The 16232-nt window shown below is 46.3% G+C and overlaps 1 protein-coding gene across 1 annotated transcript; it reads left to right on the top strand.

Annotated features, from left to right (window-relative positions):
• Positions 13963-15235, top strand: LOC8061598 (auxin-responsive protein SAUR71). The gene has a single exon (XM_002438792.2). The coding sequence runs from the start codon at positions 14212-14214 to the stop codon at positions 14629-14631; it is 420 nt and encodes a 139-aa protein (XP_002438837.1). The 5' UTR covers positions 13963-14211; the 3' UTR covers positions 14632-15235.

Below are 16232 nucleotides of genomic sequence, written 5' to 3'. Positions count from 1 at the left end.
AAATGGGGTGGGGGACCCTGACGGCCGCAGTCTACACGCCCGTTGGTCCAGCTGCCGCGGTCAGTAAAATCGGTGGTGCAATTTTGAGGTTTTAGGGCCTTGTTTAGTTCCAAATTTTTTTTTCAAAATCGACATTGTAGCACTTTTGTTTGTATTTGATAAATATTGTCTAATCATGGACTAATTAGACTCAAAAGATTCGTCTCGTCAATTTCGACCAAACTGTGTAATTAATTTTTATTTTCTTCTATATTTAATACTTTATGCATGCGTATAAAGATTCGATGTGACGGGGAATCTGAAAAATTTTGCAAAATTTTCTAGGAACTAAACAAGGCCCGGTTTGGTTTGGTTTGCAGCAGTAAAGTTTAACTTCTGTCATATCAAATTTTTAGATACATACATAAAGTTTTAAATATAGACTATTTATCAAACTAAAAACACAGCTAGAGAGTAATTTGCAAAATGAATCTTTTAAGATTAATTAGATCATGATTGGACACTAATTGTCAAATAAAACGAAAGAGCTACAGTACATTTGTTAAACTTTAACACCTCCAACCAAACACCTCTTTAGCCACTTGGAAATGGAAGGTGTGGACTTGTGTGATCAGACTTTTTAACCGCGCGTCATCACTGGTTTGTCTAATTTGGGCCTGAAAGGAAGGATTTCCATTTTCTTTATCTGCTGCAATCGTGCAGATCAATATACAAGTACTCAAGTAGGACACCCATCATGAAAGCCTTTTCGGAGGGTGACATGGATTTTCTACCCGGAGTAGTGAGTGGCTCATGATAAAGTTTTTTAGATTAAGGAATGGCTCATGATACAGCGGGCACTTGCTACTTGCTAGTACATGATCTGCACGTTTCTGTACTGTGTGTGTGTGATTTGGTCAAGGCTTCCAAAGTAGTATTCGAATCCAAGGCAAGAGACACTGCCTCTAGTCTGTACTCTGCAGAGCTTGAAAAGTAACATGATATTTTCTTTTTAATTAAGGCTAATTAAGTAACATGACTTGGGAACGGGGAATTCTGCAGGCAGATAGCCGTCTCGTCCGAGTGGTGTATGATGGAGCTCGCACTTCATGTTTGATATTTGCACGCCGAACTCGTGCAAATTCACTTGCTCCGTACCTTGTATCTGGTATTACAGTTCCAGATAACCAGCTTTTTCAAGATTCGGAATTATCCCCTTTTTAGGTTTTTTGTTTTGTTTTTCCCGACGCACAAGACACACAGAACAGTTCACAATGCCAGGACAAGCAAACCGGCAGAGGCCTAGAGCAAAAAAAAAAAAAAGGCCCAACCCATTGCACCCAGCATCATCGATCTCGGGCCGTGTCGGCCTAGTGTAGTGGAAGCCCAAGGCCCAAGTGCAAGAGCGAACCTAGAACCGAGGCTGCATAGGTCAGACGGAAAACAGTAGTAGTACTATGGCTTTGTTTAGTTACAAAAATTTTACAAAAGGACATTATATTATTTTCGTTTGTATTTGATAAATATTGTCTAATTATGAACTAACTCGTCTCAAAAAATTCGTCTCGCAAATTACAGGTAAACTTCTTTTATCTATATTTAATACTCCATATATGTGCCGCAAGATTTGATGTGACATAAAAAAATTGAAATTTTTTTGGAACTAAATAAGGCCTATGTTTGCTACTGACACTCTGCTACTACATTGATACGTACCCGAACGGATTAAAAAAGCATTTCGTACATATTATTAGTAACCGAAAACCACATTCCTGCCCCCTGTTTTTGTAATCCGTGTGTGTGTTTTGTCCTAGCTACGTCACGGCTGTCCCTGTCCGGACTCGACACCTCTGCAAAGGTCCCCTTCACACTCACAGCACTGCTGAAGAATCCCAAAACGAGCGAGACCGTACAGGGCACAGGGCACACAGCTAGTCCTAGAGATGAGAATATTGCCAAATTATCCAGCCGTCGCTTGCTGATTTGGCTCGCCGTCGCCGTGTAGTGAGCCTGCCTGGCATTCTTGCACCGAGTACCCGGCCTTCCCACCCAAAATTTTTTCATCCATCCCGTCGAATCTTTGGACACATGCATTGAATATTAAATGTACATAAAAAATAAATTAATTACACAGTTTGGTTAAAAATTGCGAAACGAATCTTTTAAGCCTATTTACTCCATAATTAGCCTTAAGTGCTACAGTAACTCACATGTGCTAATGACAGATTAATTATAATTAATAGATTTGTCTTGTAGTTTTCTGACGAGCTATGTAATTTGTTTTTTTATTACTTTCTAAAAACTTCTCTCGACATCCTTCCGACACATTCGATGTAACACCTAAACAAATTTTATCTCCAATCTAAACAGGGTCAGCGCATGGCAAAAAGAGGAGGAGAGCTCCGCTGGCAGGAGAAAAGAGTAGAGCAGCCCAGGTTGGGCCATGTGCAGTGCAGCCGTTGCGTCGCTCCCCCGCGTTGGTGGTGAATTCCTTTTCGCGACCGGGACAGAAAATGATGCTGATGAAGCCACAGCGAGGGGACAAAAACAAACCTCCAATGCTATCACCATGCATGCTGAGTTTAAAGCTTGAATGTATAGTTGGGTAGTAGGATTTCCTGAGCAGTTTCTTTTGAAGGTCTCTTTGAACAATTTATTAACGTTACATCTTGCATGGTGTGTGTGTGCGCGTGCTCCGTCACTAGTTTTCGGGCCTTGTTTAGTTGGGAATTTATTTTTTTTGGATTTGGCTACTGTTGTAGTTTTGTTTATATTTGATAATTATTGTCCAATCATGAACTAACCAGGCTTAAAAAATTTATCTCACAAATTACAGACAAACTATGCAATTAGTTATTATTGTTATTTATATTTAGTACTTCATACATGCGTGCAAAGATTCGATGTAACGGAGAATCTTGCAAAAAAAATTAGTAAATTTTGGGAACTATAAACAAGGCCTCAGTTTCAGCCCCTTGCTCACAAGTCATAAGTCAAAATAATCCCATCATCAGTCGTTGAGAAAACTGCGGTTGAGTTAGAAACTTGAAACCTGAGCTGGCAGGCTCCGTTGACAAATTCATAACAAAACAAACAAACCGTTGCATGGTGTGTAGGAGTGTGTGTGCGCGCGCGCGGCCACTCGCTTTCAGGCGGGTAGACCTCACAGAATCCCACGAGGATGAACCCCGGGGGGGGGATTAGTTATCGCGCATGATTAGTAGAGGCTGGGTTCAGCGTAATGCATGATTGATTTGATCCGCTGATCCACTGGCCAACGCGTTTGCGTCTGCTGCGCGGGGAGCTCGATCAGCTCATCTCCGCCGTGTCTGTCTTGCCTTTGGGTGTGTTCCCATTCCCATGGTGATGCATGCATGGAGCCTGCAGCCGCCGGCACGGCAGGGGTGGTGACAACGAAGTGGTCGGGCCTAGGTTTGCGCTGCTGTCACTATTAGAGCAAGTATTATAATAAAGCCAGCTGCTGGCTGTAAGATTTCTTTACAGCCTTCTTGCAGCCCACTTATATAATGGTTAGCTCATCACTATTAATGCATGACCCACTTATCTGTCTCACAGATTTTCTTGGTTTTTGTGTCTAAACTGGCTGTAAGCTTACAGCCTACTTTTACTCTCTCTCCTCTTCTCTCTCCTCTACCTCAGCTTTTAGCTGGCATGCTATTAGGACGACGACCACGAGTCCACGATCAAGCAAGTGGCTTCACAGCTGCGGCGGCTGGCAGGCATCCGAGTCGCTGCATTCATATGCATGATGGGCAGGCAGCCGCGTTAACGACCTGCCGGCCGCGTCAGCTTCTCTGACTGATCGATGACATGATCCTCTAGTCCTCGCCGCAGCAAACCTTGACGACGTAGTACGGCACACTGATGACATGATCATAGGCCCTCATGCCTTTTGCATGCAAGGGACCAAGAGTTTCCGGTGGCCCTTGCTGTCAGCAGCACTGGACTGCTTTGCTTTGCTAATCCCTGCTGTCAGCACCAGCTCGATCAGTGTGGCAACAATGGCGACGACGGTGCCGATGATATCCGATGCCGCAGCTACAAAGCAGTAAGTACGTACCAGTAGTCGAGTACATGCAGCATCGTGCATCCAGGCACCGCCTTGTCAGTCGAGGACGACGAGAGTAGATAGAGGACCATCGACGATCCCATCAGCCGAAAAATTCGTACTAAGGCCCTTGTTTAGTTCACGTGAAAACCAAAATTTTTTCAAGACTCTCCCTCACATCAAATTTTACGGCACATACATGGAGCACTAAATATAGATAAAAATAAAAACTAATTGCACGTACAATTTACCTGTAAATCGCGAGATGAATCTTTTAAACCTAGTTACTACACGATTGGACAATATTTATCAAATAAAGACGAAAGTGCTGTAATTCCGAAAACCAAAATGTTTTCGGAACTAAACAAGAAATAATATATTGTTCCGTTTAAGACACTTGCCGGCGGGTTGTTCTTTAGTAGTACGCATATTAGCTTTCATCTTGTCTTGTTGGTTACTGACTCACATTTACCCCTACGAGTGGTACATTACTGTCACTTTTGGTTGGGATTTTGAATCTGCTTTTACTTTTGTAAAATCCAAAATTCAACCAAAGAGCCCAAAAGCCACAAGTGCTTTTACCCAAAAGCAGCTTTTCTCGTAGTACAAATCCAAAAGCACCTCACCCCTGCTTTCACTGACTTTTGGGATCCGTTCAGTTTTTTTTTTCCAAGTTTTTTTTTCAAAAGCCACGAGTTACCAACCAAATGACTTTTGGGTTTGTCAAAGCCCACATCCCACAGCAGCTTTTCAAAAGCTCAAAGCTCACACTAGCTTTTCCAAAAATCACAGCCAAACCAAACACACCCTCAGCCGAACGTTATGGGCGCCGTTGCTGCGCCGTTCCGTACGTACCTCCCCGTACCACACGAAACTCTTCTCGTGTGATCGTTACCACACGAAACTTCTCGTGTTATTTTTCTACAGCACGTGGTCCAAATCTTGACTGCTGTTCCTGTTGACGTACACGTACATATACAATACAAAGCTGGAGTAAGACTGGTTACACCTAAAATATAAAAACTTTTTAAGATTTTCTATGACATAGAATCTTCCGTCGCATAGAACATTAAATATAAATAAAAAAATAACTAATTACGTAGTTTGTTTGTAATTTACGAGATGAATCTTTTGAGCTTAATTAATCCATACAACTTCCCTCTTAGCTTTCCATACACTCATTTGTGAAATACAAACGTAACCAAATTCAGAAAAATTTAGATCTAAACAAGATCTAAGTAAAATCTTGGATATGTGGACGTACCATGAATAAATAAAATGGATGATCCCTCACTCTCACCCTCTCACTCGGGCGAATTTGTCTCCGGTACAAGTCCTAGTTCCAGATGTGTGTGTGACCTGTGAACGCGGCGACAAATTTGACGTGGTGCGTCCAGCTCGTACGTGCAACTGTTCATGCAAAGGGGTACTCGGTATACCTATGAAGTCACGTCAAGAAAACAACGGCGATGTACGGAGTATACTATGCTACGGCGTACGGACTATACTGTAGTCCAAGTAGAAACAAAGAAAGGTCGTTAGACCACGTATACTCCAACGGTAGTCCATGTAGAAACAAAGAAGAAAGGTCGTCGTTGGACCACGTATACTCCAACGGCAGCAAACTGACCCACACTGCCATTTCTGTTCTTGAGAGGAAGCGCATGAATTAAATTTAGAAACTACAATGCCCGGCCCTGTATATATTGTATCTCTACAACAATACAGCTAGTTCATCATCGATGTCCATTTTCCATTCGACTTCGACGCTTCACTCCCACGTCGACACATCTGCATGCCTAACTTAACGTAACGTACGCGTGCTCATATGAATACTCCTTCGTATATAAACGTCCTATATAGATGGTAAAGTTTTTCTTATCCTTCGTATATAAACGTCCTATATAGATGGTGAAGTTTTTTTTATCCTTGACACATTCTCTCACTTTCTCATCTATTAAATTCGCATACACATATGGAAACGCTGCCTGTATATATACCATCTCGCAGTCGCGGCAGCGGGCAGCTAGGCCTTGTTTAGTTTTAAAAAAATATAAAAATTTTTTAGATACCTCGTTATATCGAATCTTACGACATATGCATAAAACATTAAATATAAATAAAAAAAATAACTAATTACACAGTGTAATTTACGAGACGAATATTTTGAATCTTGTTAGTATATTATTAAATAATATTTATTAAATATAAACGAAATTGTTGCAATGTCAATTTTGCAAAAAAAATTCGAAACAAGGACCAGCGGGAACTTGTTGGGCTAGCGTGATGACAAATCATTGCGTCCCGCGGATGTTGCGTGCGAAGGCGAGGACCGGGAAATAATCGTTCCGCCCTGAAAAGCCGATTTTTTCTACACCACAAACAAACATGAGTCTTTCGATTTCAAATTTTTAATCAATCAAAAAAAACTCGATCGGACTTTTCCGTGGAACGAAATTTCTCGATGCATCTGGAACCCGATCGGAGTAGATAGGAAAAAGTCGTTCAGACTTGATGCAACGAGTACAAACATTTCTATAAGTACTAGTAGTACGTATGCTTAGTACCACAACCGTACTGTTCCATTCAAAGTACTAGTGCAAGTATCAAAATAAGTACTGTAACTTGCTGTGATTTACTATTTGATCATGACGAACAATCCACCATTTACCTTTCTTTTTCTTGAGAAGAATCAACAAACCACCATTTATTAAATGATTTGTTTAGTCCACGTACATGCAATACCCGGAGGCCCAAAACCGCGGACCATAGAGTAGAGTAGCACCACCACTCCACCAGGGAGTCCACCACTCAACCCAATCATGGATGGAGGCCAACGGAACGGAGCGGAACCAGGGACGGGGACGGCCGGGATCATGCACGGCAGGAGAGTTTGATAAAGGACGGCGGCCCGTGATTCCGGATTGTACGGCATCGGGCCCACCGCCGCCCGGCGCGACGGTCTTGGCAGTTGGCACCGTCCCCGTTCCCGTACCGTACTTGACAGTTGTGCGGGCGAGTGCGATCCTCCCTGAAAATTATAATAATGTTTTTATTTTTATACACGGCACGCCGTGACAGGTCAGTTCGCAGGTCATCCTTGGCATGTGCCCGGTACCGGTGGGCGGTGGCTGCTTGCGACCGTGTACACTGTTACACTAGTACTGTAGTACGTACGCGGCGCGTAACCGCAACGGCGAGGCTGGCTACGCGGCACCGGCCAGCGTATACGCGCGGACGGGATTAATTATAATAATAATGGCCAAGTTGCATGGATGCATGTATTATTGGAAAAAAAGAATCGCATCCATGTCCCAGAATCGACCCAAATTTAAAACAGAGGAAAATAATCCGCCTGTATTTGTTTATCGGGGCAACATGCTACCGGTAGTGATAGAGACGTTCGTTTTGGTTGTGTTGTACGTAGTATGAATAGTATATCCCGCGCAGCAAACCGAGTCGGGGAATTCCCTACCGTATACATACGCGTTTGGATATATATGTACTATATACTATGCAAATGAGCTAATTTAAGCAAGGAAATAGTTGGCTCAGATACGCTGCATATATAGTATAGAGTAAAAACAAAACCAGTGCTACAATTAAACTAGTTAACGTCGTTGACAAGAAACTGGGAGTTTGCGTGTATATAGCAATCGCGAATAAGAACTATAATAATAATAATCTGCAACTCTCGACGGTCTGTCAATGGAACGTGAAGGACTGACTGCTGCATGGAGGAAGCAGGAGTCGTCGCGTGCCACTGTTTTTCCTCACAGCGACGCAGATGGAATATTTATTCAAGGGATTATTATATATGCGTGTTGTTGGAGCAACTTGGCCGCAAGAAATTTAATTAAATGATTCAAAGAACGAAAAACAGTCCCGGTCCGCACGTGGCAATCTCTGCCGCTGGACGTCGTTTGAAAGTTGAAACAGGTTGACAAACCACCCCGCACTCCACAGTCATCACCGAGGAGACGTTTAGAACTCATGCGTGCGATCGATGCAATACGAGCGGACCACCGGCATCAAAACCCCCGACGGCGGCCAGATATGCTGCATCTATGCGTGCATGCATCAGTCACTCGACAGGCTACTGGAAGTCAGGAACCGGGCGGGGCGCAGGCAGGAAGCATTGCGGCGGCGCCCCAAGAGATTTGTTTCAGTCTCGATCTCGAGAGACGACAGATTGTTCAACTTGTCATTCAACAAACACAAACACTTGCGTGCCCGTGCCGGCGGTTACCTCGTTCGTTTAGCTGCACGGCTAAGCTGAATAATTAATATAGGCCTTGTTTAGTTCCCAAAAAATTTTACAAAATTTTTCAAATTCTCCGTCACATCGAATCTTTAGACACATGCATGAAGTATGAAATATAGATAAAAATAAAAACTAATTACACAGTTTGGTCGAAATTGACGAGACGAATCTTTTGAGCCTAGTTAGTACATGATCGAATAATATTTGCCAAATACAAACGAAAGAGCTACAGTGTCGATTTTGCAAAATATTTTGAAACTAAACAAGGCCATAGATTTGCCTAATAAACTCGAACGAACACATAAAAACCCCGTACAAACTTACGAACAGCGGCGATCGGGCGGCGGTAGCTCCTTCAGAGTCGCATTGATCAGTTCCAAGCTTCCAGCGACCAGTCTACTACGGCTACGTCAATTTTCCGTAGCGTATGGCACTACTGCTACGGCCTCGTCGATGATGTGCCCCGACGGTGCAGCCATTGCCGGCACGAAACGTGCCCAAGGAGCCCAGGCGCAGGCGATGGTGCGTTGCGTTGCGCGGGGCCGAGAGAGGTACGGTGTGATCCGGCCACCGGCGCCGGAGTAGTGGGGCGCATCCCACATGGGCATGGACACAGGTGGACGGTCATGGGCGCAGGCGCAGCACACGACAGGCACCGCTTTTTGTGCGTCGGAGCGACATGGCAGGCTGATGCATGGTAGCCTTTCCAGCGCGCAGCAGACCTAAACCAGAGGCCTCCCTCGATGATATCCTGGAGTACTATCATATACCAAGTAGGAGTACGTACTGTACGTAAGCACAGAAGATGGTACAGAACCGTACAGTATTGGTTTGTCACTGGTTGACACGTCGGGAGTCGATCGAAAAATTTTCAAGATGGTACAGAACCGTACACGCCTGGATTACTTTCAAAAAAAATTCAAGATTCCATGTTATATCGATTTTTCTACATATACATATAATATTAAATATAAACAAAAATAAAAATTAATTATATTATTTATCTGTAAATTGGGAGACGAATTTTTAAAACCTAATTACTCTATAATTGGACAATAATTATAAAATACAAATGAAAATAATAAGTAACCAAAATAAAAATTTTCATGAACCAATTAATTTTACAGGATCTGTGGATGCGAAGAGGAGGGACCCTTGGGCCTTGTTTAGTTGATTTTTTATAACATTTTTTATTATATTTTATAAATTTTGTTTAATTACGACTAACTAACTTTAGAAAAATTATTTCGCTAATTATAGATAAACTTTAAAATTAATTATTTGTATTTATATTTAATGTTTAGATTCGATTTCACAAAAAAATCTTTAAAAAAATCTATAACTAGCGTGTCGCGACCTGCCTGCCCGCGCCGCTGCACTGCCACGCCCGCAACAGCAACCATGCAGGCCTGCGGCACTGCACGGCTCTGCACCCCTGCGGCGGCGCATCCGAGTCCCCAGAGAGAGGAAAAAAGAAACCGCCAAACCGACGAGGCGACGACGTGGGCGGAGCATCGGCCATCGGGCCACGCGCCACGCCTTTTTGACGGTTGCCCCCTTGCCGCTCGCGCGCTGGCTCTTCTCTCCGAGGGAGCACAGCATAGCACACCACGTGGTGCCATCATGCCTGCCTAGATCGCACACGATCCTTCTCGGTTTTTACACTCCTCGCCCGTGAACAAGCTTTCTCGGTCAAGTCAAGCTACCGCTGCTGGTGTAGGTACTGGTGCCACACCTACTAACGTCTTTTTTTTTTTTTTTTTGACGAGGCCTACAAACGACATTGCATTGAACTCCACCACTCACCGATGCTCACTTGCCGACACAGCGACACTGCACTCGCCGGGACCGACGACATCTCCCTTCCACCACGGCAAAGCGGTGGCCGGAATCTGCAGCGAGTCCAACGTCCAGCAAGCGGCCGGCGGCACACTGTGGGCGTGGAGTGGAGCCGTGCGGGCGAGGGTCGGGGACCTGCTGCGTGCTGCCACCGTCCTCAGTCTAAGGCCTAGTTTTTGGAATTTTTTGATATTTTAGCATTTTCATTTTTATTTAATAAATATTATTTAATGATGAAGTAATTAGGTTTAAAAGATTGATCTCACGATTTATAGACAAATTATGTAATTAGTTTTTATTTTAATCTATATTCAATGTTTTATATATATGCGGTAAGATTTAATTTCAAAAGTAATATTAAAAGGTTTTTAATTTTTAGGTGAATTAAACAAGGGTTTTGTTTAGTTCACCTCGAAATTCAAAACTTTTCAAGATTCTCTGTCACATCAAATCATATGGCGCATGCATGAAACACTAAATATAGACGAGAACAAAAACTAATTATACAGTTTGTCTATAATTTACGAGAAGAATCTTTTGAACCTAGTTAATCTATAGTTGGACAATAATTGTTAAATATAAATAAAAGTGCTATAGTGTCAAAATCTAAACAAACATGGCCAAGGCCCTAAGTCTAGGTCCAATGCCTAGGCGGAGTGGAGCCACGAGCACTGCCGCTGCAGTCTGGAGTAGTAGGTGCGCACCGCCCTCGATGGGTGACCGCACCTGCGGAGTACTCAGATGTACGGACATGGGCGCGCTGCGCGCACGCAAGCAGCGCAACAAAGGAGGTGGCATGTCACCTTAACAACCACAGTACTATAGCTGCGGTGTTGATACAAAATCACGAGAGATAACTTTGTTTGACGCTTGTTAAGTACGTGAAATTTTTTTAATCCAGCTATTATAGTATTTTAATTTGTATTTTATAATTATTATTTAATTTTAAATTAACCATCTAGTAGAGCTATACCACAAGTGGTAATTGCTCAGTTGCACCATGAGAATTGGCGATCGATGGCTAACTCGATCGACGGTATATATGGCACTGGCATGGCATGTGAGCATGAATCGCGGGGTTTTCCTCGTTTGCCATGTACGTACGTAGACATATGCTTGGAAATGAGCTAGGGCGCACGGCAGTGGCACGTCAACTTCGCTGGTCCGATCCCAACCGAACTTCTGGTCGTCCAAAAACGTGGCAGCTTGATCCATCGCGTACCGTACGCACGGCTGGACGTACTTATTACGTGTTTCGTGACAAAAGAGCATGTGTGTAGTACGCGTGCCAGCTTCTGGCCAGCAGCACACAGCTGATACGACGAAAGTATAATGTGATGAGGTTCGTGATCGGGCGATATATATCATATCGACGGCATGTCACGACCGATAGGTACCGATTCTTCCGGCCGTGGCCAGGAACATGACGTGTGACGAATCAGCTGACCAACTGCCCCCGTAACGCACTCACGCATGCGCATCGTCGCCGTGTCGCCCACCCCGTCTAGGCGGAGCGCCGGTCGACGACGAAACTCCTAGCTAGCTAGGGCGGTAGCCGGTTGGTATCGCGTCGTGGGCACCCGTGCCAACTCCACGCACTCCACCATGCCGCGAGGACGCCGCTAGCGAGCTGATAGAGCTAGGGGCTAGGGCATACGCAAGGAGAGGTTGGAATCTCACGGTGGCGGTCCTGGTCCTAACACGGCTTTAGTTCCCAAAAACATTGTCTAATTATGGACTAACTAGGTTCAAAAATTTCATCTCATGATTTACAGATAATCTGTGTAATTAGTTTCGATGTGATAGAGAATTTTGAAAAAAAATTTGGTTTTTGATTGAACTAAACATTGCTCGCTTCGCCATTTCCGGACGCCCGCCGAAACGTGGATGCGTTCGGGTGGTATCTAATAACTCCCTATCTCGCACGTTTCGTTGCGCATTTTTGATGCGTCACGTACGTACTCAATTTGGTGGCCTGCTGGCTGCTGGCAGCAGCTCTAGCATCTGCTGGTGCTGCACCGTACCACATCCTCGTGTACCATCGGCACTCGGCAGGCAGAAACACATGGTTGTGTTGCTTTTGCTTTACAACAATTTTGGCACATGCATGATGGAAGCACTAAGCAGAGCGTGCTGTCTCTTTGTGCTATAAAAACCCCGCACGACAGCGCCGGGGAAATGTTTCTCATGCGATTGCAATTAATTAGCGCATGACATATATGATATTTCACGTTTCCTGTTTGCTTATGGTCCAGATTTCATTAACGGCATAGACCAATATACGATACTTTTAGTTACAGTTCCAAGTCATGTACTACCGGAGTAGTATGTCCGTCCGTTCGGTAGCTACGTAGAGTAGGAGTACGAAACGTACGTACGATTTTGGAAGCTTGACCATGTCAAACGCTACCTTATAAAACCCACCGCTTAAGCGCACAGTGCGTACGGACACGCATTATGCTCCTCTCCTGAGTCCTGACTCCAGTCCATGATGACTCGTGAGCGAGAAAAAAAAAAGACAATACTATGGCCTTGTTTAGTTCCAAAATATTTTGCAAAATCGACACTGTATATTTTTCGTTTGTATTTGATAAATATTGTCCAATCATAGATTAACTAGACTCAAAAGATTCGTCTCGTCAATTCCGACCAAATTGTGTAATTAGTTTTTATTTTTGTCTATATTTAATACTTCATGCATTTGTCTAAAGATTCGATGTGATGGGAAATTTAAAAAATTTTGCAAAATTTTTTGGAACTAAACAAGGCCTATAGACGAGGGAAAAAACAAAGCAAAGGCACAGCGCGGGGGCGCGGCGATCAGTCCGTCACCCCACACGCTTCTCTCCTCCATGTGCCAGGTCAGTGAGCGGGCCCCGCGACAGCGACGCCCCGCATTCCAAAAATCCTCGCGCGGACGCCGGACGGGACGGAACCGTACGAGCGGGCTACGGAAGCCGGTAGCGGCTGGGCCGGGGCACCGGTCGCGGTCGGTGTGGCGCGTCGCACTGCGGTCCCAGCCGGAGCACCGGGTCCGATCGGTCGGGAGTCGGGACGGGCCACCCCACCGCCTCTGCTGCGATGTCCCCCCGTCCCGTGGTGTACCTGTGCCGGGGGTACTCCCTGCTGTACCCGCACTCGTACGTACCTCCTGCCTCTGGAGTCTGGACGCCCTCGATGAATTTCCTTGTGCCTAGCTTGGGTTAATGTTAATGTGTTTCATGCATACGTTGTGCTAAATGAGAACATATTTCTCTATTGCCTAACGTCCAACGTAATGTGTCAATATGTCTGTTTCAGTTAAAAATTGTTTGTAAAAGCCATATAATGTTTGGTATAGAATCCCAGACTCAGATTTAAAAATAAACAAACTCAGGATCTAGAGGGTGCCACTAGAAACCTTTAACCGATTGAGCTAGAGTTCTTTGGCACCAACTAAAACTTAAGGATACAACACAAATTTGACTAGTGTTTCTCATATTGCTAAGCTCGAGCTTAAGCTTAAGCGACATGTTCCACGACACCGTAGAAGATAAATGTGCGTTTTCATCAGAAAAAGAATATACTCTTGCTGAAAGAAAAAAAGAATATACTTTGGTGTACCATCAAGTGTCCCCCGAGCCTAGAACTATTTTAGTAAGTAGGGTAGTATCAAGTGCCCACAAAAGCCAGCCCACCCTGAGGAAAGGATTTGCAACTGGCAAATGGGGAGAAAAATAATCCCAGAAAGAAAAAAGACCCGACCCTTGGCAAGCAACTCTCAATAATAACTCCCGTCTCCTCCTCCCGGGTCCGTCCGTTATATAAAAGGAGACACGGAGCCACATGGCCACCACCCCAACCCCAGTACAAACGCATTGCAGTTGCAGCGTGCTGCCCCTGCTCCGCTGTGCGCCGTGCCGCGCCGCGCTGTGTGTGTGTGTGGTGTCCTCCTCTCCAGCTGCTCCAAGCACCGCCCGTCCCTCACCTCACCGCACCGCACCTCCAGCCGACGGGACCCCGCCGCCGCAAAAAGTACCCGCAGCAGGGCGTTCTCACTTCCCCCGCTCCCGTCTCCATCATGAAGCGCCTGCTCCGGCGCCTCTCCCGCGTGGCCGCGGCCGACGCGTGCGCCGCCGCCGCGTACCAGCCGCTCCGGCCGGACGCCGCGGCCGCGTCCGCCAAGGCGGCCGCGCTGTCCGGCGCGCGGCGGCTGGGCGGCGGCGCGCGCGTGCCGGAGGGCCACGTGCCCGTGTGCGTCGGCGAGGAAGGCGGGCCCGTGGAGCGGTACGCCGTGCGCGCCGAGCTCCTCGGCCGCCCGGCCTTCGCCGCGCTGCTCCGACGCGCCGCGCAGGAGTACGGGTACGGCCACCCCGGCGCGCTCCGCATCCCCTGCCCCGTCGCCGACTTCCGCGACCTCCTCCTCCAGCTCTCCTCCTCCGCCTGCGCCGCCGCGGACCACCCCGTCGACGACGACGCGGCGCTCTGCTACTACTACTAGGCTTCGGATTCGGATTCGGCCCGGCATCCCCCCGACACACCTCCGGCGCCCACCACCACCGCTCTCCTCCCCGTCGCCGCATCGCATTTGCCGCGGAGGGCGTAATTGAGATTTGCCCTTGCCCCCCTCGGTGAACCCAAACTGAAACGGCAGCGCCAAGTGCTGCTCGTTTTCTTCTTACCGAATTACCCCTGCGTGGGGCGCCTGTGCTTGTACATACGGGAGGGTTAAGTTAACTGTGGTGGATCCGTGGATGTGGGGTACAACGGGGATTTTCTCCTGCAGCTCAACAGTTTTAGTGCCTGCTGTCTGGTAGTAGGATTTTTCTTTCTTTTTTCTTTTGTCTGCTCCTCCCGTGTTTTTGGGTCTTCTTCGTCTAGATCTAGCTCAGGCAGGCAGTCTTGCTGTAGCTCTAGCGGTGGTTGTAATGGAGTAGTAGTGACTGGGCACTACCTGCCTGTTGTTATGTTTTTTTTTTTCCTACTATGGGTTTTGAGATCTTAACAATACTCCAATGTACTGAACTCAAGCCGCAAGGCTGGTGAATGGTGATCTCGTGACTGAGACCGAGGAAATCCAGTGCAAAATGCCAAAAATTCGCTCTTGCCCCGTGTTCCAAGATCGGCATGTGTGCCGTCTCCAATGTGCAGTGTGATGCGATGTGCCGAGTTTCTCTCCGTAACGTTTTGTCCTCTCTTTTGTGCGCTGCCGTTTTCTGATGAGATCGTCACCGTGCCTTGTTCATCAGCGCCGGCACAGGATAGGATCTGGTGCTACAGTTGCTGCTGAGCTCGCGAAGAATCAGGTGCTGGCGAACGGTGGCGCCGGGCAGCGGGAAAGCAGAGGCTATGCCGGCACCGAAATGGCATCTGCCGATCTGCGCGCTGTACCTGTACAGCAGCGAGCACCGCCCGGGCAATGCAGCTCACGCGACCAATGCAAACCAACGGCCTCGCCGCGTGCGCCGGCGCAGGGAGCCGACGCCTGACGGTCGGCAGCGTCAGGCTCCTCACGTTGGCGACGAGCGGCCGGCCACCCGTCTGCCCGCCGCCCTGGATAGTGGGAGTGGCAGGATTCAGAGCTGCGTGCGTTCAGGAAAAAAGGAAAATTTTCGCGACTCTCTGTTTTATTTTTCTTTTAATTATATTTTTAGTGTCTTTCATGGTACTGAATGTTCAGAGTGCTAGCCTAGATTTCAAAGGATGCGCGTTGCTGGATGTTCAGAGGAAGGTGTGTGTGTGTGTGTGTGTCGCCTGAACTTGATTTGTTCAAGAGATAATTGCACACACCGGAAGTCCTTCCAACTTGTCAAGTTGTAGCACTTGCACACCATGGAACTTTGACTCCGCGGAGTTTGCAGGCCCTTCAGCCTCTCTCCGTCATGAACTGACCTGATTGTTGCTATTTGTGCAAATGAATGCTAAATTCAGGCCCACTTTGAATGTGGAAAATCTCCCCGTTGTCTACATTGTTCTTTAATTTGATTTGATTTCCTGTGAAATGAAATCATCAATGGACCTGCGAGATCGAAGCTCGGTAGAGCTACTACAACTTGATGACAAGTGGAAGGACTTTGCTGCGCAATTATTTTCAATGGTCTC

This window comes from Sorghum bicolor, chromosome 10 (genome assembly GCF_000003195.3).
Source record: "Sorghum bicolor cultivar BTx623 chromosome 10, Sorghum_bicolor_NCBIv3, whole genome shotgun sequence".
NCBI lineage: Eukaryota > Viridiplantae > Streptophyta > Magnoliopsida > Poales > Poaceae > Sorghum > Sorghum bicolor.
This window is presented reverse-complemented; position numbering and strand designations above follow the sequence as displayed.

Coding starts and splice junctions, on each gene's coding strand:
- LOC8061598 (XM_002438792.2), top strand. CDS start 14,212: ATGAAGCGCCTGCTCCGGCGCCTCTCCCGCGTGGCCGCGGCCGACGCG.